Source organism: Zeugodacus cucurbitae, chromosome 3 (genome assembly GCF_028554725.1).
Source record: "Zeugodacus cucurbitae isolate PBARC_wt_2022May chromosome 3, idZeuCucr1.2, whole genome shotgun sequence".
In the NCBI taxonomy this organism is placed as follows: Eukaryota; Metazoa; Arthropoda; class Insecta; order Diptera; family Tephritidae; genus Zeugodacus; species Zeugodacus cucurbitae.
The window spans coordinates 49,410,741-49,438,626 of record NC_071668.1 but is presented as its reverse complement, the minus strand read 5'-3'; the positions used below and the strand labels follow the sequence as shown (position 1 = coordinate 49,438,626).

The following is a 27,886-nucleotide window of genomic DNA, read 5'->3' as shown; positions in this document are numbered from 1 at the left end:
CCGTCAGGATCGGGAAGGACCTCTCCGAGCCGTTCGATACCAAACGAGGCTTCAGACAGGGTGACTCACTATCGTGCGACTTCTTCAATCTATTGCTGGAAAAAATAATACGAGCTGCAGAACTAAATAGAGAGGGTACAATCTTCTACAAGAGTGTACAGCTCCTGGCGTATGCCGATGATATTGATATCATCGGAAGCAACAACCGCGCCGTTTGTTCTGCGTTTTCCAGACTAGATAAAGAAGCGAAGCGTATGGGTCTGGTGGTAAATGAGGACAAGACGAAATATCTCCTGTCATCAAACAAACAGTCAGCGCACTCGCGTCTTGGCTCCCACGTCACTGTTGACAGTCATAACTTTGAAGTTGTAGATAATTTCGTTTATCTGGGAACCAGCATTAACAACACCAACAATGTCAGCCTTGAAATCCAACGCAGAATCACTCTTGCCAACAGGTGCTACTTTGGTCTGAGTAGGCAATTGAAAAGTAAAGTCCTCTCTCGACGAACCAAAATCAAACTCTATAAGTCGCTCATTATTCCCGTCCTGATGTATGGCGCTGAAGCGTGGACGATGACAACATCCGATGAGACGATTCTTGGGGTTTTCGAGAGAAAGGTTTTGCGCAAGATTTATGGTCCTCTAAACATTGGCAACGGCGAATACCGCAGACGATGGAACGATGAGCTGTACGATTTATACGACGACATTGACATAGTTCAGCGAATAAAAAGACAGCGGCTACGCTGGCTAGGTCATGTTGTACGGATGGAAGAAAACACTCCAGCTCTGAAAGTATTCGATGCAGTACCCGCTGGAGGAAGCCGCGGAAGAGGACGACCTCCACTCCGGTGGAAAGACCAAGTGCAAAGTGACCTGGCTTCACTTGGTGTTTCCAGTTGGCGCCAAAAAGCAAAAAGGAGGAATGAGTGGCGCGCTCTTGTGGATTCGGCTATAATCGCTTAAAGCGGTTCCTACGCCAAATATATATATATATATATGGTTTCATATAGCCAAAGAACTACTTATTATACATAGACCTTAGTTCATAAAAAAAAAGTTGTTAATATTGATTAAATTGTTAATATTGATACTTGTTCCCTACGATTGATTTTGTGAACAAATTTTACTATTTCACATGAACAAAATTACATTTACAATAAGGGAAAATTTTCGAAGATGTGAGATTTTCCCCATGTGAAATTTATGTTATAAAAAGCACAAAGGTGTAAGTTTTTTTCATTGGGAATGTCGTTCACATGAAATTTACAATAAGGCTGATTAATTTTTGCTTGTCAAGAGAGGAATCTGATTCTCATTTGCCTACCGATCCCAAAGTAGCAACTGCTCCGCGCTTAATATCCAGGCTTATATTGTTTGCGGTATTTATGCTGATTTCGAGATATAAAAAGACTTTCCCTTTTTCAAATTTATAGGTGCCAACAGTGACATAGTTCCCAAGACGCGAGGAATCTTTTTGTGAGTTCTCAAGGCACTTTGCCTTGTCTTTGTTCATCCAAGACCAACCTTCCTTTTAGAGATTAGCGGGTCATATCACTTTTCCCAGGTTCTTCCTGATTTGGTTGTGTTTAACGCCATTCTGCATAACCGTATAAGTTTCGAAGAAATATACATGTAGATATTACGTCGAATAGACAGCTAGTGGTGTGGAGAGCGGTTTTAAAATCGACAAAAAAGTTTGAAAACATCTGGCCACACTGTTTAGGTCCAATCAGTTTCTTTATAATGAACTCTAAAACTGTCGAAAGAAACTTATATGCAAAGTTAAGATGGCGGATCCCGTGTAATTAACGCAGACCGCATGATTTTCCTTCTTATGCTTTCACTGTGTAACAGTGTCGAAAAGCGATCTATCCAAATTTCAAGTAACATACATACACATGGGTGTCTGTTACTAGATTTTCATTCCTCTTTTTACAGATGCCAATAAGGTTTTCACTTGCTAGCCTAGCTCCTGCTAACCAGCATCTCTTCTTCTTCTTTTCTTGAAAATACGGCTCTTTCTCTCTTCTTCTCGCGGTACCGTACTTTCACAGACTCCTTTTTCTTTGCAGTGATGACTTGGTATTCATCATCATAGCAGATATTCCGCGAGGACTGCAGTAACGTACCACTTCCGCAGCTGTATGAAGAGATTGGGAGATAGAGTCCTCTTCTTTATAGCGTATACATCGACCATAAGATAGAGTAGCGTCAAAAATGAATACAGTTGCTCATGGTGGAACTCTCACTTAATATGTACTAAATTTTAATTTTTTTCACCTTCATTCCCATTATATTGCCGAATATATGGAATACGGTTAATGTATAACATATTTTAATAGCTTTAAGTGAACATTATATCTTAGATATAAAGTGATTACGTGATAAATAGTGAAAAAATTGGCACCTTAACTCTCATAGAAGCAATGTATTTCGTCCTTCTGGTTGCTATATAGATACGAGCAATATTTTTTTCTCTACAACAACCGTTGTATTATATTAATCCCACATAATAAACAATATTCTTTATATTCATTAGTATATGTACACATATATTATATATATATGTATATATGTATGTATTTGCTTGCGTCTTCCAATTAACTATTACAGACAAGTATAATTTAAGAGTATTCTTAATTAAGTTATTATCAATAAAATAAATCTTAAATATTTGTTTTCCCATAAAAACATTTACATTCATTTAGATGATTATATATATAAACTTAATTGTATAATAAAAAACATTTATTTAAATTCATAACTTCAATATTTAAGCTAATTAAATAAATACTTATTATGTAAATAAAAATCTGTTGCAATCTTCTTTATTTTGAGCGTTTCGATTCGTTCGATCCGATATCTTTGGACATGTTTTCTGGCATTTTTCGTTTTCCTTGTTGCTGCACTCTAGTTACAGTCGTTCCACCGCCACTAATAGTTAAATAGAATAGAAAAATTATTATAGCAAATTAATAAAATAAACATCTGAGCTCAAATGAATGTTAAATACAAATTCGAAAACGAAAACGAGAACTTTAGAAATTAAACTAACCACTTACGACTTCTCCCTACCCCTCACATATAAGACAGATTTCAGATTATAAAAAATAAAAAAATAAACAAATTATCATTAGGAATTGCCTCACTGTAAATCATGAAACCACTTGAATTCTATTTGAATAAACATGCAATTGAGTTGAGTTTGAAAGTCAGCTGCCGGTAGCAATGCTTACTCTGGACCATAGTCGGTGTAGCACTTTGCTGATGGTTAGCACATTTTAGCTAATAAAGGGTGATTTTTTAAGAGCTTGATAACTTTTTAAAAAAAAAAAACGCATAAAATTTGCAAAATCTCATCGGTTCTTTATTTGAAACGTTAGATTGGTTCATGACATTTACTTTTTGAAGATAATTTCATTTAAATGTTGACCGCGGCTGCGTCTTAGGTGGTCCATTCGGAAAGTCCAATTTTGGGCAACTTTTTCGAGCATTTCGGCCGGAATAGCCCGAATTTCTTCGGAAATGTTGTCTTCCAAAGCTGGAATAGTTGCTGGCTTATTTCTGTAGACTTTAGACTTGACGTAGCCCCACAAAAAATAGTCTAAAGGCGTTAAATCGCATGATCTTGGTGGCCAACTTACGGGTCCATTTCTTGAGATGAATTGTTCTCCGAAGTTTTCCCTCAAAATGGCCATAGAATCGCGAGCTGTGTGGCATGTAGCGCCATCTTGTTGAAACCACATGTCAACCAAGTTCAGTTCTTCCATTTTTGGCAACAAAAAGTTTGTTAGCATCGAACGATAGCGATCGCCATTCACCGTAACGTTGCGTCCAACAGCATCTTTGAAAAAATACGGTCCAATGATTCCACCAGCGTACAAACCACACCAAACAGTGCATTTTTCGGGATGCATGGGCAGTTCTTGAACGGCTTCTGGTTGCTCTTCACCCCAAATGCGGCAATTTTGCTTATTTACGTAGCCATTCAACCAGAAATGAGCCTCATCGCTGAACAAAATTTGTCGATAAACACATTTCGAACCGAACACTGATTTTGGTAATAAAATTCAATGATTTGCAAGCGTTGCTCGTTAGTAAGTCTATTCATGATGAAATGTCAAAGCATACTGAGCATCTTTCTCTTTGACACCATGTCTGAAATCCCACGTGATCTGTCAAATACTAATGCATGAAAATCCTAACCTCAAAAAAATCACCCGTTACATAATTCAAATTTTTTTTATAGAAGCATATATCTATTTGAACAACATTTTTCAATATCAGAACAGTATGGATGCATATAAAGAAACTTAAAGAAGAACCTAACAGATGACCACACTGTGTCAGTTATAGAAGTGAGGTCAGCATAGAAAACGAGCTTTATATGCTCCTCAACTAGTAACATAACGAAAAGCACTGTAAACAGAATATTTTAAAATGTTTTCATTAAAATCACAAATATGAATATGAAGTTATGACGACTATCAGAAGTGGCATCCTTAAATACTCTAACGCATTCCGATCATATCAATGACACACAATCAACTAGGTTTTCTATAAAAAGAGAGTCAATCATCAAAGATCATTCAATTATAGGCAGAATGCACTTAGTCGCATTACTCGAGTTTATCTCTGCACGAGTTGTACTAATAGCGTTTTCTTTTCTTGATGGAAAAGTATTGAAAAATAATACGACAATTTGATAACCGAGGTACAGGACAGAATAAATGCAACGTTTTTGTGAGCATAGAAAACGCTATTACACATGTCACTTTCATGAGCATGAGTGAGAGAAGTGTTTTCTGGCAACAGGAGTGCCGACTAAGCTATATTATTGTCTCATCCTGGGCAACTCTCGATTCTGTCTGGGGTTTATTCCGCATATATCGGTGAGATATCTTAGCAAAATCAAGTAAGCGTTTAGTCTTGGAGATAGTGTACGTTGGTCTTAAAAATGTGTGAAATCGTGGTTCAGGAATTACCTTTGCCCTCATATACCATATATGATAATTTTCGTTATTCTAGTGGACTTTATGCCGAATGTAAGGAGCTAGGGCAAGTTATGACCCGATTTTAACCATTTTTGGTACAGACGCAAACTATGAGAAGAATAAGATACCATCTGAATTACATTAAAATATCTTAGAGATTTGCCAATATTATCGGTGACAAATTACCCTTAGGCACTGAGTTCTTCAAGTTCGATATCCGAGGCCTTGAAATGCACAAGTGATGCCACAGCTCAAACACAGTATTTGTGTAAAGTTTTATTTTGCTATCTTCATGGGTTCCTAATGTATATAATATTATAAAGTGAAGGAATCAGTTGGAATTCAAAATTGAGTTGTATGGTTTCGCGCATACTTCATCCATGTCATATCTTAATTTTTACTTAGACATCCGAATTTCAACTAAGCTCGTCATCCTGATCATTTTGATATATATATTTGACCTTGTATCCAACTCGTTTAGTTTTATGACTTACAAACAACCGTTATGTGAACAAATTTTTAAACTCTCTTAGCAACTTGTTGCGAGAGTATAAAGAGCCTTAAATATGAGTTTAAATAAATAATAATAAAATAATAATAAAATAATAATAAAATAATAATAAAATAAATCGGTAAATATTCGTATCGAATATTAATTATCCGTTTTTTCTTTTTCAAACCAAAAGTTGAATAAAAAACTTTCAAAAGAGGCGAACAGCTTACCCTTTTGTAGGAGCGCCAATCACAAACTTTTTCTGATTAATACAAGTCTCCAGAATGTACTTGTTATCATTGGTCGCAGACGAGGCGGATTGCTTTGAAGAACTGGGCTGAATTTTCAGTGTACTCGGGCCTAATGGCGCTTTAAGTACTTGAACGCTTGCAGCAGATTGCGATGGCGTAATGAGGGTTGGTAAACGCTTCTCAATAGAGAGTGCAGCTTTTCGTGCATCACTTTGCAACGTTTGCACGTTTGATTTCGACGACGGTGCTTTCGTATTACCATTTAGAGATTTCACAGTGGCAAGTGTTGTCGGTAATGAGCTTTGTGTAGTTGTTGGTGTGGACTTTACTGGTTGCATTTGCACAGCTTGTGGTTTTCGCTGAAGAATATTCTTATTTTTCATGGTTAACAACTTGGACACAACATCAGCTGTGCTCGGCTGAAACGTATTTTGTGCATTTTGCGAAGAAGTTGTTGGCGCTGCCGATTTCAATATCGACTCGGCGGATGGCGTTAATTTCGTTTTGGCCATTGTAACTGTGGGCTTTGATATGGTACGATTTAGCGATTTCTTGTTGTTTTCAAAGAATTTAATCGCCGAATATGGTAGTATGGGTGTAGGCGATTCACTTGACGCCACTTTATTGTTGGTGGGATTTTTCGTTTGCATCTTGGATTGATTGAATGTCGGCTTGTTGTGAGCGCTACTGGTGTTGGTATTTGTTGTAACAGCAGTTAGTGAGATGCTCGGTGAGATATCACTAAATTGCTTTGGGATATTCGTGGAGCCTGGCGAACTGGTCGTGGGTATAATTTGCATTTCAGGATTCGTGCTCATATTAGTTTCACTTGGCATTTTAACGCTCGTATTTTTACTTGAAAAAATACTACCGCTACTGGACGCACTACTCGGTTTGAATGCTGTTTGAAAATTCGCCAAATTTGGCATGCCACTTTGTTGCTGTGTTTCTTTTGCGGATTTCTGGCTGGACATTAAAATCTCGTCGATTAGGCTCGTTGCATTCGTTGAGTTCATATCGTTAGGAAAACTACGTTTTGCAGCTTGTGGCAGTGGAGAACTACGAGCACCGCTCGAGTTTGCCACCGAGAAGTTACTCTTGCTCAAATTTGTATCGTTGCGTGTGTTCGCATTTACGGACATTGACAAATCTGTTGCTGTCTTAGTTGTTGTTTTATCTGTTTGTGATTTCTGTGTCGTCGGCTGCTCCAAAGTCTTTGGCGAAGTGCTATTTAGGCTTGACAAAGCGTTTTTATCAAAACTTAGATTAGTCGGCGATGGATAGAGTGGATTGCGAAACTGGTTTATCGTTGTGTTAGTAGCAGCCTTTGATTTATTGCCATTGCCCGTAAAATCATGCCTGTAATTAACCAGGCTTTTCAAACTATTCTCATACATTTGATAATCGTAATTCGCCTGCAGGCTACTCGCCGTTGGTGGCGTTGTTGATGGGTAGGTGGGCGAGTTGTGTTGCCTGGGCGGCAATGTTGGCGTACTTACATTGTGCGACATGTGATTGCCTACTGCACCCAAGCCAAACATGCTCAAATCGCCAAGCGCACTGAGCGGATTGCTCTGCAAGGGATTGCTGTGCATATTCAAGTCGGATATGAGCGGATTCGTGGAAATTGATTTCGTTGGATTTTGTGAGAATGGTGCACCAAACGCTGTACTGCCCAGGGAAGTGCTTATGTCTGGATAGGCAAATGTGCCTTCCGCGAGTCTCTTGCGCATTTCCAAATATTGCTGATTGCTTGTATAATTACCCAAGTGCGAAAGATATGGCAAGTACGATGAAAGTGTCGCAGGCGAATAATTACCGTAATTGAAAAGTGCTGACATTTGCTAAAAAATTAATGAAAATTATTAGCGTGTATATTTGATATATTGCTAGGTATTGATGTTATAGATCTGCAGATAGTGATATTTGTTTAGACTGATTTGTTGTGACTACTTTAAAGGGCTATACCAATGTGACACTTTTAAAAAATCGTTTTTAAAATTTAAATATCCCGTGAAATCGGTAAGGTTGTATCTTGAAAAGTTTTTCAATGACTGACTTCTAAAGAGCGACCGCCTGGTACAAGCCACTGTAGTTGAAACATTAAACGCGTTTTTCTCGAAACGACATTTCTCAAAATTGCTGACATCATAACTCAACCAGAAATTGACCGATCGACTACACATTTTAACTGAGTATTCTTGAATATATTTACTATACAATACCTACCTACGATATTTTTGATTGATTAAAAATTGTCAATTTGACATTCGGAAAACGGCCATCTTTTTAACAAAAAACCAAAAACGAACTACGCTATTTTGTTAATTTTTGATATTTTTCAAAAATCATAAATCATTGTAATATCTAAAATATCTTCACCTTTAATAACTTTTTCGGTCGGAATCATGTCAGCAGTTGGTTAACTTTAACATAACTCCGTTATTTTTCAATATTTTTGTAAAAAAAATCTTAAAATATAGCTGAAAATATACCTTATTATGTCCAAAAAACTTCGAAACATTCGATCGATTACTTTCTTTTAAAAAAATTCTCGAAAATCAACTAATTTTTCATGGGTTACACTGGCATCAATTTGCAAACTTTTTCATTTGTTGTGCAAAACATTCGTTACATAAAAATTTATTGATCATAATTTATTTTATGATTTATTTAATTAATTTTTTAATTTTTTACTGTTAATTAAAATTTATGATAGCAAAAAAAATAAAATCTGGTTGTACAACCATTAACTATAATAACCTGCTGAAGTACAGCCGTTGAAAAATACTTAAAAATTAAGCGTTGACAATCATATATGTGCATCTTTTATCGAGTACGGCATCATAACGGTAATTTTTTGTGTTTGAATATATTGCTGTATTCACTGAAGTATTTGAGTAAAAATATTGAATTTTAAAAGGACCATTCATTTTTGAGTGAGAAATGTACTTAACCCTTTCGGACCTTTTGGGACACATACATCCCAGAAAAAGTTTTCTCATAACTAAATTCTTAATTTTGCATTTAAACTCATTTAAAACCTTCCCGTCTGGTATTTTGAAGTTCAGGTAACGGCTCTGTGTTTTTTGTTCTAAAATTGTAAACAGAAGACGCTCATCGCTAGATTATGGGAGGAGTCGATAGACTGGACCAAATGGCTGGCTTATATGATTTGAACCGAAAATCCAATAAGTGGTGGAAAAAAGTTTTTTATCGCCTCTTGATGATGTCTGTTGTAAATTCATGGATAATATATTCAGAGTTACGTCGTAAGAAGACGCCATTGATCAAAATAAATAAATGAAATAAATGATTTTTAGTTTATAAAAAAATATCCAACATATTGTTTAGTTTTTATTGAGTTATGTGATATAGAGACCCAACGGGACTTATACGTCCCGCTCAAAACAACGGAATGGACACATATGTCCCACCCCCCTTTGGCCCTCCTAGAGGGGGTAGAGACTCCACTTCAAAATTTTCCACTTTTAAGACCTATACTAAAGCTATAGTAATCAATAAATCAGGAAGTTTCCTGATGGTTGCTTTCAGGTTCGAAAGGGTTAAGAACGATTCGGCTTTTGTTCACAATTTTGTAAATTTTATTCTCTTTGATACTCCAACTGATCGGTTAATATAAATAAAAATGTATTGAATATTCCTGACTGCAATTTAATTTATTTAAAACGATTAATTAATGTCAAAAGGGAAAAATTGCACATCAGATCTTCGACAAGTAATCATCGAGTTGCATCGAGGTGTTCAAATATTTTCGGATATTAAAACCGCAGAAAATGTTTCCAGACAAGCTCGAAAAACTTCTAACCAGGTTAATACGATTTGGGTGTAACAACAGGCTTCGTAAAAAAAAACCCTGGTAACGCCATCGCACGAAAGCGTTGTGTTGCATTTGCTCAAGGACACCGATCTTTGACTCAAAATCATTAACTTTATATTTTATTCAGGAGTGAAACAAATATCAAAAGAGTTGGCCCAGATGTTAAAAAGTACGTGCGGCGGTCAAAATGTGCAACATTCGCCTAGTAGTTCTTTTCACCATATCAACACCCAATTGTAAAGTTCGGTGGGGGCTCAATAATAGTGTGGAGCTGCTTTTCATAGTACGCTGTGGAGCCAATTTATCGTATTGAGGTAATATGGATTCAATAAAGTACGTTTTGATCCTTCACAATGTAATGCTGCCGAATCCTGACCAGTGATTTGAAGATTTCAACAAAATAATGATCCGAAGCAAACTTCTCGAATTGCAAAAAAGTTTTTTAAGATAATTGTCGAGAGATGACATAAATCCAATATAATATCTTTAAAACGACTTAAAAATGCACTTAGTACGCAAAATATTAAAAACATGGAGCAACTGTTTCAAAAATTCCGATAGCAGGAGAGTTCACTCCTGTCGAACGTTGTAGAAGTTTATAAATGACAGTGCAAAGACGCTGTATATCAGTAATAAAGCAAAAATGAGTTTACCATAAACTATGAATGCTCATTTCTGACTTTGCACTTGTAATTTTTATGTTTTATTCATTATTTTGTTTCTTTCTTAAGTATTTTTTCCCAACTGAATTTAGCATATTGTTAACTTTTGCATGTGGATTTAAAAAATTTACCTTTTTTAATTAAATTTAGCATCATATGCTGAAAACATTTTCAGTTAATGTAATAAAGCATTTTACCCTAGGCATTTAAGCGTTTTTTTTATTAAAAATAGCCTCTAATGGCATGCTTGAAGTCTTTTAAAATAGCTGAACATCGAAAACATAATTAAACATGATTTCCATTAAAATGAGGAAAAATTATTCAGAATAATTGGAAAAACAAATAATAACAGAAACTTTAAAGAAGTTATTTTATATAAATAAGAGAAAAATAGTATCATTATACAATATAAATATGTTTAAATTTTACAGACAAACGTTTTCAAAAAATAATTTTAACACTTACATTGAATGCTGATAAAGAACCCATGTATGAAGGAAACTTCGGAGCGGAGATATTGTTTTGCAATCTGTTAAGTATAAACATAAATTATTTAGATAATTTAATATAATTGCAATCAACTATAAACGCACCAAAACTCTGTTAGTGTGATTGTTTGGCTGACAATTATTTTACAACGTTTTCTTTTGTCCTTTATTGTTTTTATTAAGGGTTTCAAAATTTGAATTTTTTTAAGTCTTATTAAAGAGTGCAATATGTTTAAAATATTATCCACAAATATCAAAGATTTTTTTTTATATTTTTATTATAACTATTTTTTTTATCCATTATATGCCTAACCCCTTAAATAGGAAGAATTCGACCTCAGCATAAAATATTTCATACTCTTACAAGCAATATTACCACTGAGCTATAGTACAATAATGTAGCGGTAGGATTAATAATCATAATAAGTTACATTAAAAAGTAAAAAAAAAATTCATTACTCACTCATCCGTATTTGGCAATTCGCGACTTTCTGTAAAAGATTTAAATTTAATATTTTTTATTTTAAGAACAACAAAACTGCTAAATTTGTACATACCAGTACTTAATTGCTGATCCCTCTCATATGCGGACCAAGCATCCTGTTTCTCTTGCTCACTTAATTCTTGCTCCACTTTATTTTCGAGTAAACTATCATGTTCGTGGTATTTATACACCAACGATGGATAATTTAGAAGCAAACTTGCTAGGATACTATCCTGTGGACAATCCGGCATTGGTCTATTTTCATAATCTGGCATTGTTAAGCTAGAAAGAGGGAAATTGTTTGTTTTAAATCCATGATTGCGATTTATATGAAAATTTCAGTGTACCTGTATAATTCAGTCAACTCTGCCATGCTATAATGACGATCGATTTGTTGTTCGTCTACAACTCTAAAACTCATTGCTTGTTTTGTTACCGATCTCGAGTAAACTTTTTCTTCCATTGTGCCCTAGAAATAATTGGAATAGCATATTTGAGGGGAAAAAAATAACGACATACTCAAATTATTATTTTGTGAACTAAAACGTTTATAAAAAAAATAAAAATTAAGAAAACTTTTTCAGTTTTTGTAGATTATGCACATTTAATTCCAACTTTGTTTTTTTTTTTTTGTTGAAAAAATTAAAAATAAAGATTAATTGAAACATCGTATAAAAGATGTTGTGTATGAAACAAAATAGTATTACTTTGATAATAAAAATGTTTTCAAAAAATCATGATTTTTTAATTTAAATTAAAATTTTTTTTATAAGTTACCTAATACTTCATAAATTAAGTTTTTTACATAAAAAAATCTTACCATCGCAAGAAGTCTATAAATGTAGCAGTTTTTCTTTTGACCCAGACGAAATACACGGAAAATATTTTGTTGATCGTTAGATGGATTCCATGACGTATCGAGTATTATCACTCTATTAGCGCCAGTCAAATTAATACCCTGTCCGCCTGCTCTGGAGGATATTAAGAAAACACGTGCTCGTTTATTCGATACCGAATTGAATTGCTCAATCATTTCATGACGTATCAGTTTCGGCGTTTTGCCATCTAAACGATAGTAATCCTTTCCGAGTATCCATGTGTTTTTGACTTGATAGCCTTGCGACATTTCTACAACGAAAGATATGCAACGAATATTATTTAGCTGAATGTGTAATATCAATTCAAACAAATATAACATACTTAATTCCTTTAAAGTATCTGGATCTTTGTCATTCATCTTTTTGAAAAAGTATTCCACAACATTTAAAACGGCTACAAAAGCGGAGAATATTAAACTGCAAGTATTTGTTATATTTTAAACGGAAATTCGCAAATAGATATTTAAGTTAAGACAGACAACTTGCCATTTTTCGCCCTTCTCTTCGCACATACGTAATATTTCAAACATTGTACGCAGCTTATTGCTAGGCAATATAGTTTCTAAATCCTTTTCTGTAAGTAGATTACGCCACCAATCATTCGTCACAGATATCACCCCAGTCTGACTGTCGTAGACATCATCAGGCTGATCGTCATCTGAGTTAACATTTTGGTTTTTTCGCGGATCTTTCCTGTGCTTTTGCTAAAAATTAAATTTATACATGATATAATGTTGCAGATATTAATATTGCATAACTCACAGCTGTCGCATTTTTCCACGCATCTTCCAATACTTTCGGGTGGGTCCAAATCTACAAAAACTTGTAATAATAATAAAAATTAGGGATACTAAACTAAAACTTGCCTTTCGTAAACATGTGTAATCTGTGATCAAACCTTTGCCTCTATCTTCTTTTTTAGATATTATTGATAAACTGTGTTCATAAAGCACCGTCTGAAAAACAATTTTTTGCGATATGTATAGTATGATTTAATTTAAGAAAAATGCAAAATGCAAAATGCATTATGAATTATGGACGGAGCGAAATGAGAAAACATTTACCTGAACCTTTGTCATTGGTACAAACAGCACATATTCGTATTTTTGCGGCAAAAAGGTCTTTAAAAGCTCAGCTTCTTTTCGCTGTTACAAGAAATAAAAATAATATTTAATAACGCAGCAAAATTAATTGTGTTGTATTTCTCTCACCTGCACAAACTTAGAAAGCTTTTTATGTAGCACAAAGGAACGTTGTTTCATTACTTGTATATCCCGCTTACTAGAATCCTTGTGCTGGCCATTTTTAATTGGATTAGCATACAGGTTAGCGAACTCTTTTTCAGTACCCAGAAAGAGCGGCTTTATGAAATTCACCATGCTGTAATCTATTCAAAAAATATATATATATATTGTATACGTAGATGTATTGGATGGTCTAAAATAACAATAAAATTACAACAAGGAACTGGCTAGATATAAAACACGCTTCTGTGTCCTTTAATAAGTACTAAGTGCTTAATAATTAACTAAAAACAAGTATCTTATTGAGCACTGAATATTATATAACCCGAGTGGTCTGCTAGTATATATATATATATATATCTACATATAAAAACTATTATGCTCTATGTGTAACATGTTGCGAGAGTATTAAAAGCTTTAGCTAGACATAATTTGTTTCTAGGAAAAAATTGGCACCCATTCTGCTAAATTTTTGTAAATGTAAAAAGATTTTCCGGATATGTATTATTTAAATTTTTCACGCCGTTTTTTCTGGTTTTTTGATTGAGTTAATGCAAAGAGGTATTTTAGAAAATAATCATGAGCAACTTATTCCTTTTATCAAAATCAAAAGAAGGGTTGTGGCAAAGCCTCTTTTTACTTCTGAATACATTTTGTTTGCTAGTAACTATTTACAAAAAAATAGTTTTGTTTTAGTAGATTTCGTTTGGTAAAAAAATTTTAAAATAAGTAAAATAGAAGTAGGATTATACAACATAAGACATTTATAAAATATACTTACACTCTTTTAAATTATTCTGTATGGGAGTGCCAGTTAAAACAATGCGTTTTTGTGTTTTAATTTGAGACACTGCCAAACTAATTGCTGATTTGCTATTTTTAATAATGTGTCCTTCATCACAAACCACCAAATCGGCACCTTGAATTAGTAGAATATTCCCAGATATAGCATAATTATCGATTAATAATTAATTTCCAACGTATTGAAGTCAATTTGAAATACCTGGACTTAATAAATATTTGTCGACATCGTTGCGTATGCTTTCCAATCGTGACTGCGCAATACTGCGATTTTTATATGAATGATAGAAAACCAGTGTTCTAAAAGCCTCATAGCCAATTAACAATATACCGGCGGCATTTTGAGTTGATTGCGACCAATCTTTAAGTATTTGTATTTTATCGTTGATATCACTGCACAATTTTAGAAACAAATAATAATAATTTAGAATTTCTGAACCATTTAAGAATTTGCAATTTTACTTACGACGTATCATGAAATGTATAATATTTGGGTTTTAGTGGCCCTAGCCAGCGATCAATCTCATCGGCCCAATTCATGACTGTACTTTTAGGGCATAATACAAGTACCTTAGATGTTTTCAATTCCTTATATGAAATAACTGTATGAAGCAGTGCAATCAGCTGTAAGGTAAGTAAAGATTTTTTTTTTCAATGATTTGTTATTTGTTAGCTTGTTGTTATCTGTTTACCTGTAGTGTTTTTCCCAAGCCCATGCAATGCGCTAAAATACAACCAGATCCAGAGCTTTTTTTAAGCGCCTCAACGCCACCATAACAAGTTTCGTACATAAATTTTACTCCGTCACGTTGATGTTGTTTCAAATATTTCACTATATCCGGATGCACTTTTATAAAGGTTTTAGTTTCTTCATTGTAATCTAAAATCAAATTGTTTTCGCCTTTTACATCCGGTCGCTCCTTCAGTAATTTAGTAAGCATTTTGTGTTTTTTCTCCAAACGCCTTATACGTTCAGTTTCGTTGCGTTGTGCTTCACGTGTTACGGTTGCTAGCTGCTCTGGACGTAACATTGGTTTTATACGAGATTTAGACTCATCTACTGCTTCCACATCGGACGATTCACTTTCCGAACTAAGACTTATCGAGTCACAAAGTCTGTTCATTTTCTTTCGCTTTTCTACAACTGACAACATTTTTTCCAACGATTTTGGCTTACTTTGTTTCTGTGTTGATGCCGCCATTTCATCTAAAACTTCACAATCAGAATTCTCTGATGAATTGGACTTATTTTTATCTATTGTTGTATTTTTGGCTTCAGCGGGTTCGTGTTCTGTGGCTGCTTTTGTATCTGATTTATCGTATACTTCAGTCTCTTCGTCGCTTTCATTTACATTAAAGTTTTTCAGAAATCTTTCAACTAAAGGTGAGCTACTTCCTTCATTGCTAGATAGTATCTCTTCTATATTATCACTGGCATCAGATTCAGACATTTCACTATCCGAATCACTAAGCAATTGTTGCTTTACATTCTCATTGCAACGCTTTAAAAACTGCTTTTCCGTTATAATCTCTTCTTCACTCTGCAAAAACAAATATATTTGTAAAAAATATAATGAGTTATTATATATTATGTACTTACTTCACTTATGCTTCCGTCGGAAAATATTTCTGGCTGAATTTCGTCATCAATATAATCATCAGCTATATCTTTGTTTTTACTGGTAATAGATTTTGTTTTAACTTTTTCATTTAAATCGGCTGATTTTGGCGCTCCCTGATTCGTTCTCTTTACCAGACCATTCAAATTGATCAAGCTAAATTTTGAGAGAAAAAAGTATTTTAATGAATTCTAAAATATAATTTCACAATATATTCTAACCGTTCAATTTCTCTGTCTCCTTCATTTTGAGAATTTTTACTACTCAAGATTTTACCGGCTGAATTTTCTTTGTCGCTTTCATTTTGTGCACCATTTTGTATAGAATTTGCTCCCGCATTACTCTTCGTACGTTGCCAAGTATCTCCTTCGTCGCTTTCATCGCTATTACTTAAATTATTTTTCTTATTTACATTTCTAATGTTGGAGAACTGCTCATTGCAAAATGTTTCCGTCTCGAATATTTCAGATTGCGTATACTCTGCTAAAGGAACACCGTCGTCATATTCCGCGGCAATGCTTTCTTTTTTATTTGCACCTAATATTTCTGTTGCGGAACTTAGTTCCGAATTTTTTGATGACCACTTTGTTCGAATTCTATTTCCCGGTAGTTTAATCAAAGCTTCAGTATGACTGGTATCACTTGAACTGCTTGAATCCGTTGGATCCAATAGTATATGCTTATTATTTTGATTAAGTTTACGTAATTTATTCTTAGATAATCTACTGTCAGTCTGTATCGACTTATCTTCACATCGAACTGCGGCAGAGTTTTTTACTATATTTTTAAATATTTCCAATTGTTCTTGCAGATATTTTTGAAGCTTGTTTTCGATTGATGTTGTTGACGAAGTAAACGTGTCACAATCGTTTTGTAAAGATTTAGCGAATGACTTTAGTGTCTCTAAATGGTGAATAACCGTCAGTTTTTCATTACAATTAATATCAAATGCTTCATCGAAGGTTGAGTGTTCCATTGGTTCCGAACAATTCTCCAATGGTGACGGAACAGAAAAAATATTAACAGTTTTGAAATTGATATTGTCTTGTACATCACTTTCTTTCTGCTCCAGTTCTGTTGGTAATTTATTACTTTCATTTAACTCTGTGTTAACATCTGTAGTCAATTCCTTTTCGGTTTTTACGTTAACATTACATTCGTCAGCAGTATCAAGAACTACGTCATCATTTTCGGAATAATGGTTATTCAGTTTTTCCAAATCTCCACAAAATAAAGTTGTCTTTGAGGACATTTGATCTGTGTTTCCCAATATTTGCTTCAAAGGTGTTACATCATTTTTCTTTTCAACATTATTTTCAAATTTTTTATTGTTCAATGAGTTCGCATAATACTCTTCCGACTGGGTTCCAACTGAGATATTTTGTAATTCGGCAACCATTTTCTGTTCCGAATTTTGTAATACTTCATCAGTTTTACTTTTTCGTTCAGTATCTGAAATAGTACTTGGTTTCTTTGAACAATCCCTAAGATGCCATTCTAAGGGTTCTGAACAAATTTCTTGTGGCGAAGGTATATAAGATATATTCATAGTAATATTTTCATAACTATTATTTGTTGTTTTAGAGGAAATAGATTCACTTTTATGTTCAAATGGTATATCTTTCTTAATGGTTTCATTATCAACGCACTTTGCTTTAACAGACTGTTGTTGAGATAAAGCTTTTAAATCCTTATCAAATATCGTCAATTTTGAGGATTTTCCATCGGCAAAAATATCGATTATGTTCAATGATTCATTTTTACAACATTCATGAACCCTATCTCCTTGGGTATTAAATGTATCAATACTTTCCAAAGTTCTGTCCACAAAATCATTGACAAGATTTATGGCAATTGAGGAACAACTTTTACTCACAATATGGTTTAACAAAAGTTTGCGTAAACTATCTCCATTATTTAATTGTCTTTGTGAAGTATAATTATGATCGCTCATTATATGTGAAATGTCACGGTCATTATCTTCATTCATAATGTAATGGGAATCTTGTTCAACGTTAGTTTTGTTGAGTAGATCGTTGTGTTGATGGCTATTGTTATAATTTGTATCCGTTATTTCATTTACAATGCCTATTCCTATCTCTGGCGTACCACAATTTAAATTTATATCCTCCTTATACTGTTCTTCCATGTAATAATCACCAACTTGTTCTTCTAAAATTTGTTCTGATGAACATGTAAATTCCATCTTAATGTCGATAGCAGGTATTGTGGAATTTTTTGTTACGTCTTTTGAAGCAATGGCACTCGTTTGTCCATCACTGATTTCCTTAGATCCATGAACCGCTACAATACGTAAATCGTTGCGACATTTTGATGAGCAAACAATTTCTTTTTCAGGGAAATCATTATTTAGTGTTTTCGAAAGAGTTTCGTTTTTTACAGTATGCACGTTAGGAAGAGAATAAACTGGGTCGCTATCATCGTTAAATTCTTTAAGGGCCTCTAACTGTTTATGGGTTTTTTGAACCACCATATCTTCCTTTGGGCATATATTTTTGGTGGCACCAGTTTCCTCATCATTAGCATCACTTATAATGACACTGGTGCTTTGATTATTACTATAATTGTGATACATTTTTTCCAAAGATGAAACATGTTCAATGGTTGGACAGTTTCTCAAATTCTCCTCAACTTCCTCCTGGCTGAGAAAATTATCCTCATCGAAATTCAATAGAGTACTCAAAGTATCCGACACCTCCTGATCGATATCTCTCGACATTTTGCTTTTTATTTATTATACATTGGCTGGAATACAAAAAGTAACATTTCAATCAGAATTTTTTACATCAAAATATTTCAAAGTATTATACCTAATGAGAACTCCAGCAATCACATACTTTTCGCCGCCCTATTGTAATGCTTTAATATTGGAATAAAAGATGTATGATAACAAAATAAATATTTTCCACCATCGACAAACAAATGTTTTCATCGTATAATGTTTACTGCTGATATTTATTCACGTCAGAAGGAATATGCGGAATGAAACACACAGTGGTTTTTTTTAAATCCAATTATGGCATGCAATACTTCGACAAATCGGCAAAAATATGTTTTTATCAGATTCGATTTTATTACACGAAATAGTAGTCTTCAACAAGTCAAACAAAGTGAACCGGTAAAAAGCTAACTAATTACTATAGCATATAGTTAATGGAAAAAAAAAATCAGATTATATCAGTTAATGCTTTAAACCCCATAATGTATTTTTTATCTAATTCACCCTGTATTTTTGTTCTTCATTTCAATTTATCCCATATGCCATTATTTGTTTTTATTGTTTATTTGTTATTGAATATTTGTTTGGTTGGTTGAACCAATATTTAATATTAGTTGAATATTTATTAAACAAGTGGTACAAAAATTGTTTGAATCATGTCTAGTTCTTCACGAAATAATAGTAAAATAAAGAAGAAGGATAATAATACCAACAACATTATAAAAATTCCCAAAAGTGTGTTTGAAAGAACATTGGAAGTTATAAATCATCCACACCATATAGCATGGACAGATCGAAATAATTCTTGCTCGAAAGCTATTCATCGTAGTGCGGAAAATGACATAAGGGGCATGCGTTCAGCGGATATTTGCACAAAAATGGCTTTAGCAAGGACTTGTTTACTGAAACGGGATATTAAAAGCCTAGCAAAGGTCCTTACTGTTACAACTCCTAGTGGCGGACGGTTAAATGTCCGATGGCACCCACTTTGTGTAAAGGTAACATAATACATTACTAAGTATATTTAATTAAATGCCACACTGAAACTTTAACGGATTTTTTTTTTTTCAATTTCAGTATGGAGTACTTTGCTTGGCGCACAAGAACCCTGCTTTATTGAATTTATATCTACAGTCTTTGGACTCATCGGGTAGTAGTGAAGAAACTGTAAAAAGATGTACACATTATTCTCAAAATGTTGAAATTTCAAATAGTAGTAACAAATAAAACTCATATATGCAATCCAAATTTGCTTATTTATTTTTTTGTTTCATTACATACTAATATTACATATTTGTTTGAGTTCAAAGTGAATATTAAATTTGAAAGGTTAAAACGCATGTTTCGACCAATATGTTTTTTTAGTGGATTAAAACTAGAAAATATAATCTTATTACTAAAAGAACGATACATTTAAAATCCATAGCAAATTTCATTTGCTTTCAATAACCATTTCGTTTATTGAATGCTAACGCCTGGACCGTTGAACTTCAAAGAAAAACATATTCAAGCATTTTAAGTGTCGCAATAATGAATACTACCAAGTTATCAATATTCTTTAAATTTTAAAATTAAATTAAGTATTTCATTTGATGAAACCCTTGAACATGTTTATGTTTGAAGTTCTAAGTTTTAAACTAAACTATTGGCATCGTGTATATTTAGAGGCACAAATTCTCACATCGCAGCTCTCACCTGCCTTTATGCCAATAAATATACTTGAAAAGATACATACAGTTAAATACATTATTTTTTTTAACCTTGCAGGATCTGAATACGCATACGTAACGTTCATATAGTCTCCCACGAGTTATCTTGTAAAATTGCAAGCAACGGAGTAAATGTAGTATTACTTGCAACTAACATTTTTAATTTATGTATGTCCGTTATATTTTAGATTATTAATTGAAAAATCGAACTGTGTTCTGGTAATATTTAAGTAGTTTGCATAATTCTTAGTAAACGTCGTCTTCCATGGAAAAATCGGATGTTTCTCCTGCATAAATTGAACTAAAAAAAAAATACATTTTGTTAATAGATTTTTTTAAATGAAGTTAATTAACTTACTTTACTGCACGACATGTGAAGAACACGATGCGTTTCAACTTTTTGTTATAAAAGAAGTAATTAAAAGACCACAGACACCCGGGTTCTCCAAAGGGATCTGAACTCAAGTCGGGATTGTAGCTATAAATGTCACAATCAGACAAGTTAATTTCATCATCAATAGCCGTCCATAAAGGTTGACGTAAGACTTGATATTGATCTCCAGCTAAGGCTGATAAATTTGAATGAACGGAATTCATCACCCACTGTAGTGAAGGCTCCTTACTAAATTCATGAGACTGTAATGGAAACAAGAAACATTTGGTAAAATAATAATAGAAACACAATAACATCTTTTAAAATACATTAATTCAGTTTTTTTTTATAAAAGTGGTAAAATTTGTAAGAAGTAATACCTTGGCATCAGAAAAATCGTAATCTGGTTCAAATGAAGCATTCAATGTCGCAATCAAGTAGAAAAGAGTTTTTCGAGATATAGTATCGCAAAGGATAATTCCTTCGTCTCCCGACTGACTATTGTTGCGATGGAAGTTTGGTGAAAGATCAGCTAAAGTTTGTGGTGGAGAAAGAGCTTGTAAATCGTGTGGTCCAACACCGTGTGTATCAGCGGTGAATCTTTTATAGAGAGCTTTATCAGCCGCAACCATTTTGCAAGAATAGCTCTCAATTCGACCAAAGATTGTACTCCCACCGGTTTGTATAGACAAAGCGTTATTAATTGCTTCAAAACGCGAACTTTCCAACAACTTCATATTGTAGAAGTATTAGTATTATAACAACAATTATTTAATAAATGTTATAATGTTGATCCTTGTTATAGATACGATTATATCGTATTTCGTATATTTATTTTGATCCTGAAGGCTTCACGTATTTATTTCCCGTTTGAAATCTTTTACATTAACGATGCATATAACTTATAGGACTAATTTTGTTGTAGACTCACGCAAATACTTTGCAATGGTCAATCTAAACGCAAACTCTTATTCTCGCCGGTTGGCTAGCAATTCGGATTCTGAATGTGTTTCTCAATTGCTGGTTTGGGTATACTATCATTGCCGTTATCAGTTTTCCACATATGTTTGTGTTCTTAAACATCGTAGATGGATGAACAATTAGTCTTTTTTTAACAATAACGCGCTTTACTTTTGTGTTATACAACTTAATTTGATCACACTGCTTAGTAAACATTACACCTTGGGCAACAAAATGTCTTTATTCTATTTATATAGCAATCCGCACATATATTTTACGCAGTTGTATTATATAATTTTATTATTTGAATAACGGCACTGTGGGAATTCAATTGTTCAGAACGATAACCAAACAAGTCCCAAGCAAGTCAAAATATTCAAAATGGCGCACACTGGATATTGTTTGTATACTATTGGTATACTTGAAAATTTTTATTTCGTTTAGTATAAAATTTAATAAATAGGTAATTTTCAGCCTATTAAAGATAAGCACTCTTTCCTTCGTCCCGATTCCACTTCTTCTATAAATGTTCAAAGTCACCTGAATCACTCATTTTTGCATATAATATTGACACCAACATTACCAGGAACAAATATATGTATATAACCAGGAAAGCAAATTACATATGTATTTGATAATGCTATTTTGGTTTTCAATTCGTAAAAATTCACCACCAATTTTTCTGAGCTTTCACTGCAAATGATATTGACATAAATAATTTCTCTTCTTAACAAGGAAAACACAATCAGAAATTCTTTTGGTATACGATTAATAAAATGGCTCACTTCTTAGTCGTTTCTTTTTGGTGATTACTTTTCATAGGTATTTTTCGAGTACAAGTATTCGGATATAAGGTAATTGAAATCGGTTCCTTACATTTGCAATTAAGGTGCGTTTAGGTAGAGCACAGTGCTCTGTAGTCTGTTTAAGACTATTGTTTAATAATAATTAAACATTATTTGAATAATATAATAATCACAATCGTATATAAGCTCATTAGCAAAATACAGTGAAATAGACGGATTGACTTTGGTAGTAGCGCGAGTTATTTACATTCACAATACCAATAAGAAACGTAATAAGTCTGATTAGTTTGATATGATAAGATGCTTATATACTGAATTGGCTTTACATTGGTTGTTTTCATCAAGAGAATGCGATTAGATCATTTCACCATACCAAAGAATTATATCAAATCTGATTGGTTTGCCAAATAATATTAGTACTTATTAATATTCATCTTAGCAACTTCATTCGTGATAAAACCATTTAAAATATGATTCACTTTCATGAAAATATTTTTCTGATTATATACATACATAAATTAATATTGCCAAACCTGAGTATATGCATTGTATTTTTAACCGAGCCATTTTTTGTAGTTTGAGTTACGGATTGAGCTGTCTCGCTGAATACTCTTCATTATTTTTAAATCTGAATAGCGTCTTCAAATTATATTATATTTTTTTGCTAATTGGCAGGTCTATGTGAAAGAAATGTGTCCGAAAAAAATTTTTCAGTTGTTCCTTATCACATGTTGTTTCCCAAAAAAAAAAAATCGTTAAGACAAGCTTGGTCACACCGAGCAGATATTTAAGCGTCCATTATATGTAATGATCAGCACCTTGTTTTAGAATACTAACTTTAACTAGAATATTGTCGAAAGTTTCATGACATTTCATTCCATTGTTCTCAGTTGTTGGTCTCAAAGTGGCGCCATTTCTAACAATTTTTTTTTTACACCATTTCATAAAAAAATGTATTCTTATTTCTAACGACTTCTGTACACTTTTTTCTTAAATACTTCAATTATATTTTCGTTTTCAATTCAATAGGCAATGTGTTAAACAGATTTAAATCTAAATAAAACATTGTTTTTGTGCTTTGGCACTTTGTTTATACTTCCATAATTCTAAAAGCACAATTATTTCTAAATTTATATCTTGGGATTTCCCCTACATATTAAATTTTAATCTGTTAACTATGCTAAATTTTTATTTTTTATTTTATTCAGTATCATAAGCATATTTCAAACCTTTCTTAACATGAATTACTTACTACATTGTAATATCGTTCTTATTCCTAAAATATTTTCTCGATATTACCCCAAACTGATATCTCCCCATTAACTTTAGTTCTTTGACATCTATTTCAATATCATTTATGCATATTATTTATTAAAATATGGTTTCAAATGCCCTCTTAAAATCCATAAGAATCGATATAATTTTCTTATGTGTGTTCCACATAAGAATGCTTCTATTTGTCAATAATATAATTTATTTCGGTTTCACATGAGTGATATTTGCGAAATCTCGATTGGAATTTTAAAAGAATCACATTCCCTTTCAAATATCCCATCAGTTCTTCATCAAATACAATTTCTAAGATTTCTTCTATTGTTTTAAGTGTATTAATTGGCCAATTCTCCACCTTTTTTGTTATGTATTTTCAGAATTGAAGTTATAATTGAATTTTTCGGTGGTTTCAAAATACTATACCGTTTTTTCACAGTTATCTATAAACATTCATTGTTGACAGCTATAACTTTAAAGTAGTAGATAGTTTCTTATATCTGGGAACCAGCCTCAACAACACGAACAATGTCAGCCTCGAAATCCAGCGCAGAATCACTCTTGCCAACAGGTGCTACTTTGGACTGAGTAGGCAATTGAACAGTAAAGTCCTCTCTCGACGAACAAAAATCAAACTCTACAAGTCGCTTATCATTCCCGTCCTGCTTTATGGTGCAGAAGCTTGGACGATGTCAACATCAGATGAGACGACACTACGAGTTTTCGAGAGGAAAATTTTGTGCAAGATTTATGGTCCTCAGAACATTGGCAACGGCGAATACCGCAGACGATGGAACGATGAGCTGTACGAGTTATACGACGACATTGACATAGTTCAGCGAATAAAAAGGCAGCGGCTACGCTGGCTAGGTCATGTTGTCCGAATGGACGAAAACACTCCAGCCCTGAAAGTGTTCGATGCAGTACCCGCCGGAGGAAGCCAAGGAAGGGGAAGGCCTCCACTCCGTTGGAGGGGCCAGGTGGAGAGCGACCTGGTTACACTTGGGATCTCCAACTGTCGCCGAACTGCGAAGGAGAGAGAGAAGTGGCGCACTATCGTCGATTCGGCTATAACCGGCTAAACGGTTGCAACGCCAATCACATACATACATATCTATAAACATTTCTTAATGTATTTCTCAAAATCTGGTTTATTTATCAAGTTCTTAAAAAATTTATACAATTTGTGATTTCCCTGAATTTAAATTCGCTGTCTATATACTCAATATAGTTTCTATATGGTACATTTATTCTATTGTTCTGCTAATTACTTCTATACTGTTTGTAAAGTATTAATTAAATTTATTTGAACTTGTTTCATTATTATCTCATTCAACTCCGTCAAATATTACCGTATTTATTTCTGATTTCTCTTTATGTAAAACTAATTCCTTAATTATTTTCCACTTGTGTTTTCAGTCTTGGGTATTTCGTATACACTTATTAATATAATTATTTTTTACAAAATTTATTTCAATCATATATTTATTTATAATTTCAGTAAGTATTTTCCATTTTTCGTTAGTACTTTTAAACTTTGCTTTCAAAAAAAACATTATAAATCATTTTAATACATTCAATTTTACAGTGAAGTGAATTCAATATGTTCGTGTGTGTTTTAATGCGTGACATTTTTCGGGTGTGATTGAGTCCACAATTCTTATGGGCCAAAAACCATATCTCAGGAACTACTCGACAGATGTCAATGAAATTCGGTATATAATATTTTCTTGACACCCTGATGACACGTGTGGAAAATGGATGAAATCGGTTCACAACCACGACAACTTTCCATATAACTCAATTTTGAATTCCATCTTATTCCTTCACTTTATAATATACATATACATATAATACATAAGTAACCAATGGAGATAGCGAAATAAAACTCTGTACAAATACTGTATATAATCTGTGGCATCACTTGTGAAAAAATTGTCGAAATCGGACCTTAACTTTTCAATGCCCCGAATATCGATTATGAAGAACTTCGGTAAATCTCTCAGGTATATTAATTTATTTCAGATGAAATCTTTTTCTTCTAATAGTGTGTCTCTGTACCAGAAATGGTTAAAATCTGGTCATAACTTCCCCTAGCTCTCATATATAATACCTAATTGTAGGATTTTCAAAAATACGATGGTCTTAACAGCATATAAATCGGTTAATTTACTACTTACTTGTTTGACATATGTATGTAGTCAATCGATTTAAGATTACTGGCAAACTTCCTCTAACCCTTTTTTGTACACCATAAATTAAAAATATACTCACTGATACGAATAGCCTTTGAGAATGAAATTAAAAACAAATACGCAACATAGCTACAATTGTTTTAAATTATATTAATTAAATGAACATTGAAAACTGTAAATAATTACGAAAGACGCACACACAACATAAATAAAGAGTCTTGGTTGGGCAAAATTGAAGTGATTAGTATTTTGACGATTATAAATACATCTGCAAATTCCGCACCTAACTTTAATAGGCTCTGATAAAGACAATGTAAAACAAACTTAAAGAGGAATCGGGAGGGAACACAATTAGAACTATATGTAAACAAATTGAAAAGACACAGAAAATGTACAAACGACTAGGTGATAAAACACTAATTCCACAAAAAATACAAATCAGGTTAGTATTAATTAATATCATAAGCTAAAATAAATACCTTTAACTTCGAAATCCATTTAAAAAATAATAATTTGTTAACCTGAACAATTACCAGACCAATTTGAAGTAAATCGCTAGAAAAAGATTTTGCTCAAATGAGGAAGTCAAGAAGCTTCACACTATCGAGCAGACCATTAAACAAATGTATTACTCTAGATGGAGACTATGTCCAGGAGTTTTCCGTCCCTTCAGTTCGTTCCTAGAAGAGTATTGGCACAGGTAACTTTGTTTACCTAATTTAAAATTGAAATAAGAGGAAATACACATACTTACATGTATCGATTGTGTTAAGCTATGTATTTCCAAATATATATGTTTATTCACTGGTTAATTAGGTTGAAGATTTCAAAAATATATTTGTTTAGGCGAGTATTTCCAATTTTAAGGGTTAGAGAAATTCAATCAAAACAAATTTCTAATTTCAAGTGTTCAAGTGCTTCCGAACACGTGTACATAGGAAGCTAAAATCGTTTAGGGAAAATCAACCTAAAAATATAAACAATAAAATGATTTCTAAACATTCGTTTGTGAAATGAGTAAATTTAATTGTGCTTTATATACATACATATGTATAGAAAGGTTATGTATGTATTGCTGTTCATTGTGTTTACATCGCAGGTTCATATACATATACTATTTATGTATGAATTTACAAATAGCCAATGATTTATATTTTGTTGTGTTCAAATAAACGCTTTTTGCATATATAAAAACTTAATTTTCTTATAATTTTAATAAAGCGAAGACAATGTAAATGGATATACAGTTGGGCTTCGATTTTTCTCGTTTAACCAGTAACATCTATCAAGCGGGAAAAGGCAAATAAAATTAAACTTTTGTTTGTATCGATTAACCAGGTATCCGATGAATAATTTGTTTTAAGAAATTATTCAACCTTAACTCGATGTTCTCATAAAATATATGGGCATTTCCGCCAGAAGGTCCACCACAGACAAAATATTAAACATTATTAGAATTACAAAGTTTTTGCATATTTTCATAGGAAAATATTTAAATTTATTTATATTAAATTAATTTTAAATTAATTCATAACCAATTACAAGATATACCAAAGCCAAGTCGCATAGGAGCTACTTTTCTCATTTCGATTTTTCTACTGCATTTGTTTTTTCGTCAAAATTGTTAAAGAAACATATCATGTATAATTTTTTGCTTTGTGTAAAACCTTTATAACGGTACAAAGAGCAAAATAAAATGCATAAGAAAGCATGCGATTGCAAATAACTGTAAGTTTTTGCTCTCTTATTATCCTATATTTTAATGTCCCGTGCGACATCAAAAAACAACACTTGTTCCCACTGCATCTCAAATAAAAGCAGCAAGCTCGCCAAATTTTGGGTATAAACAGTAAATTTTTATACAATTAAAATAAAAAAAACCTTGTTTAAAAATCAGAAGATTTGTGGTTTTGGTAACTACTTAAAATTGGTCCCGTGCGACATCGTAGGTGTGGAATTTAAAAATTGAAATTTTTTTTTGTTGTTTTATAAAATTGACATAAGTATGTAAATAGATACATTTACATTAATTATTTACATATGAACAAAAACCGCACTTTAAAGTCCACTTACT

At 33.0% G+C, this 27,886-nt stretch overlaps 3 protein-coding genes across 4 annotated transcripts; 1 reads left to right on the top strand and 2 right to left on the bottom strand.

The window, feature by feature from the left end:
- Positions 1–2,527: 2,527 nt before the first annotated feature.
- Positions 2,528–18,755, bottom strand: LOC105217409 (transcriptional regulator ATRX homolog). Of its 2 annotated transcripts, none has more exons than XM_011192396.3 (20): positions 18,592–18,751; positions 15,982–18,526; positions 15,742–15,916; positions 14,834–15,682; positions 14,608–14,765; positions 14,344–14,534; positions 14,122–14,259; positions 13,308–13,483; positions 13,161–13,241; positions 12,963–13,052; positions 12,859–12,909; positions 12,583–12,800; positions 12,419–12,513; positions 12,039–12,346; positions 11,566–11,687; positions 11,292–11,500; positions 11,198–11,225; positions 10,712–10,775; positions 5,723–7,587; positions 2,528–2,939 (listed from the first exon to the last, which is right to left on the bottom strand). In XM_011192396.3, the coding sequence occupies exons 2-20, from the start codon at positions 18,498–18,500 to the stop codon at positions 2,834–2,836; spliced, it is 7,443 nt and encodes a 2,480-aa protein (XP_011190698.2). In that variant the 5' UTR covers positions 18,501–18,526; positions 18,592–18,751; the 3' UTR covers positions 2,528–2,833. The 2 variants fall into 2 exon arrangements, with proteins under 2 accessions (XP_011190698.2, XP_054083864.1); XM_054227889.1 differs by lacking the exon at positions 2,528–2,939 and having other exon boundaries at positions 6,873–7,102; positions 7,243–7,587; positions 18,592–18,755.
- Positions 18,756–19,047: 292 nt separating this feature from the next.
- LOC105217410 (uncharacterized) lies at positions 19,048–20,183 on the top strand. The gene is made up of 2 exons (XM_011192397.3): positions 19,048–19,498; positions 19,578–20,183. The coding sequence occupies exons 1-2, from the start codon at positions 19,157–19,159 to the stop codon at positions 19,725–19,727; spliced, it is 492 nt and encodes a 163-aa protein (XP_011190699.1). The 5' UTR covers positions 19,048–19,156; the 3' UTR covers positions 19,728–20,183.
- LOC105217411 (repressor of RNA polymerase III transcription MAF1 homolog) lies at positions 19,738–22,350 on the bottom strand. Its single transcript, XM_011192398.3, has 3 exons — positions 20,963–22,350; positions 20,568–20,845; positions 19,738–20,510 (listed from the first exon to the last, which is right to left on the bottom strand). Exons 1-3 carry the CDS (start codon positions 21,317–21,319, stop codon positions 20,456–20,458), a joined length of 690 nt encoding a protein of 229 aa, XP_011190700.1. The 5' UTR covers positions 21,320–22,350; the 3' UTR covers positions 19,738–20,455.
- Positions 22,351–27,886: the final 5,536 nt, after the last annotated feature.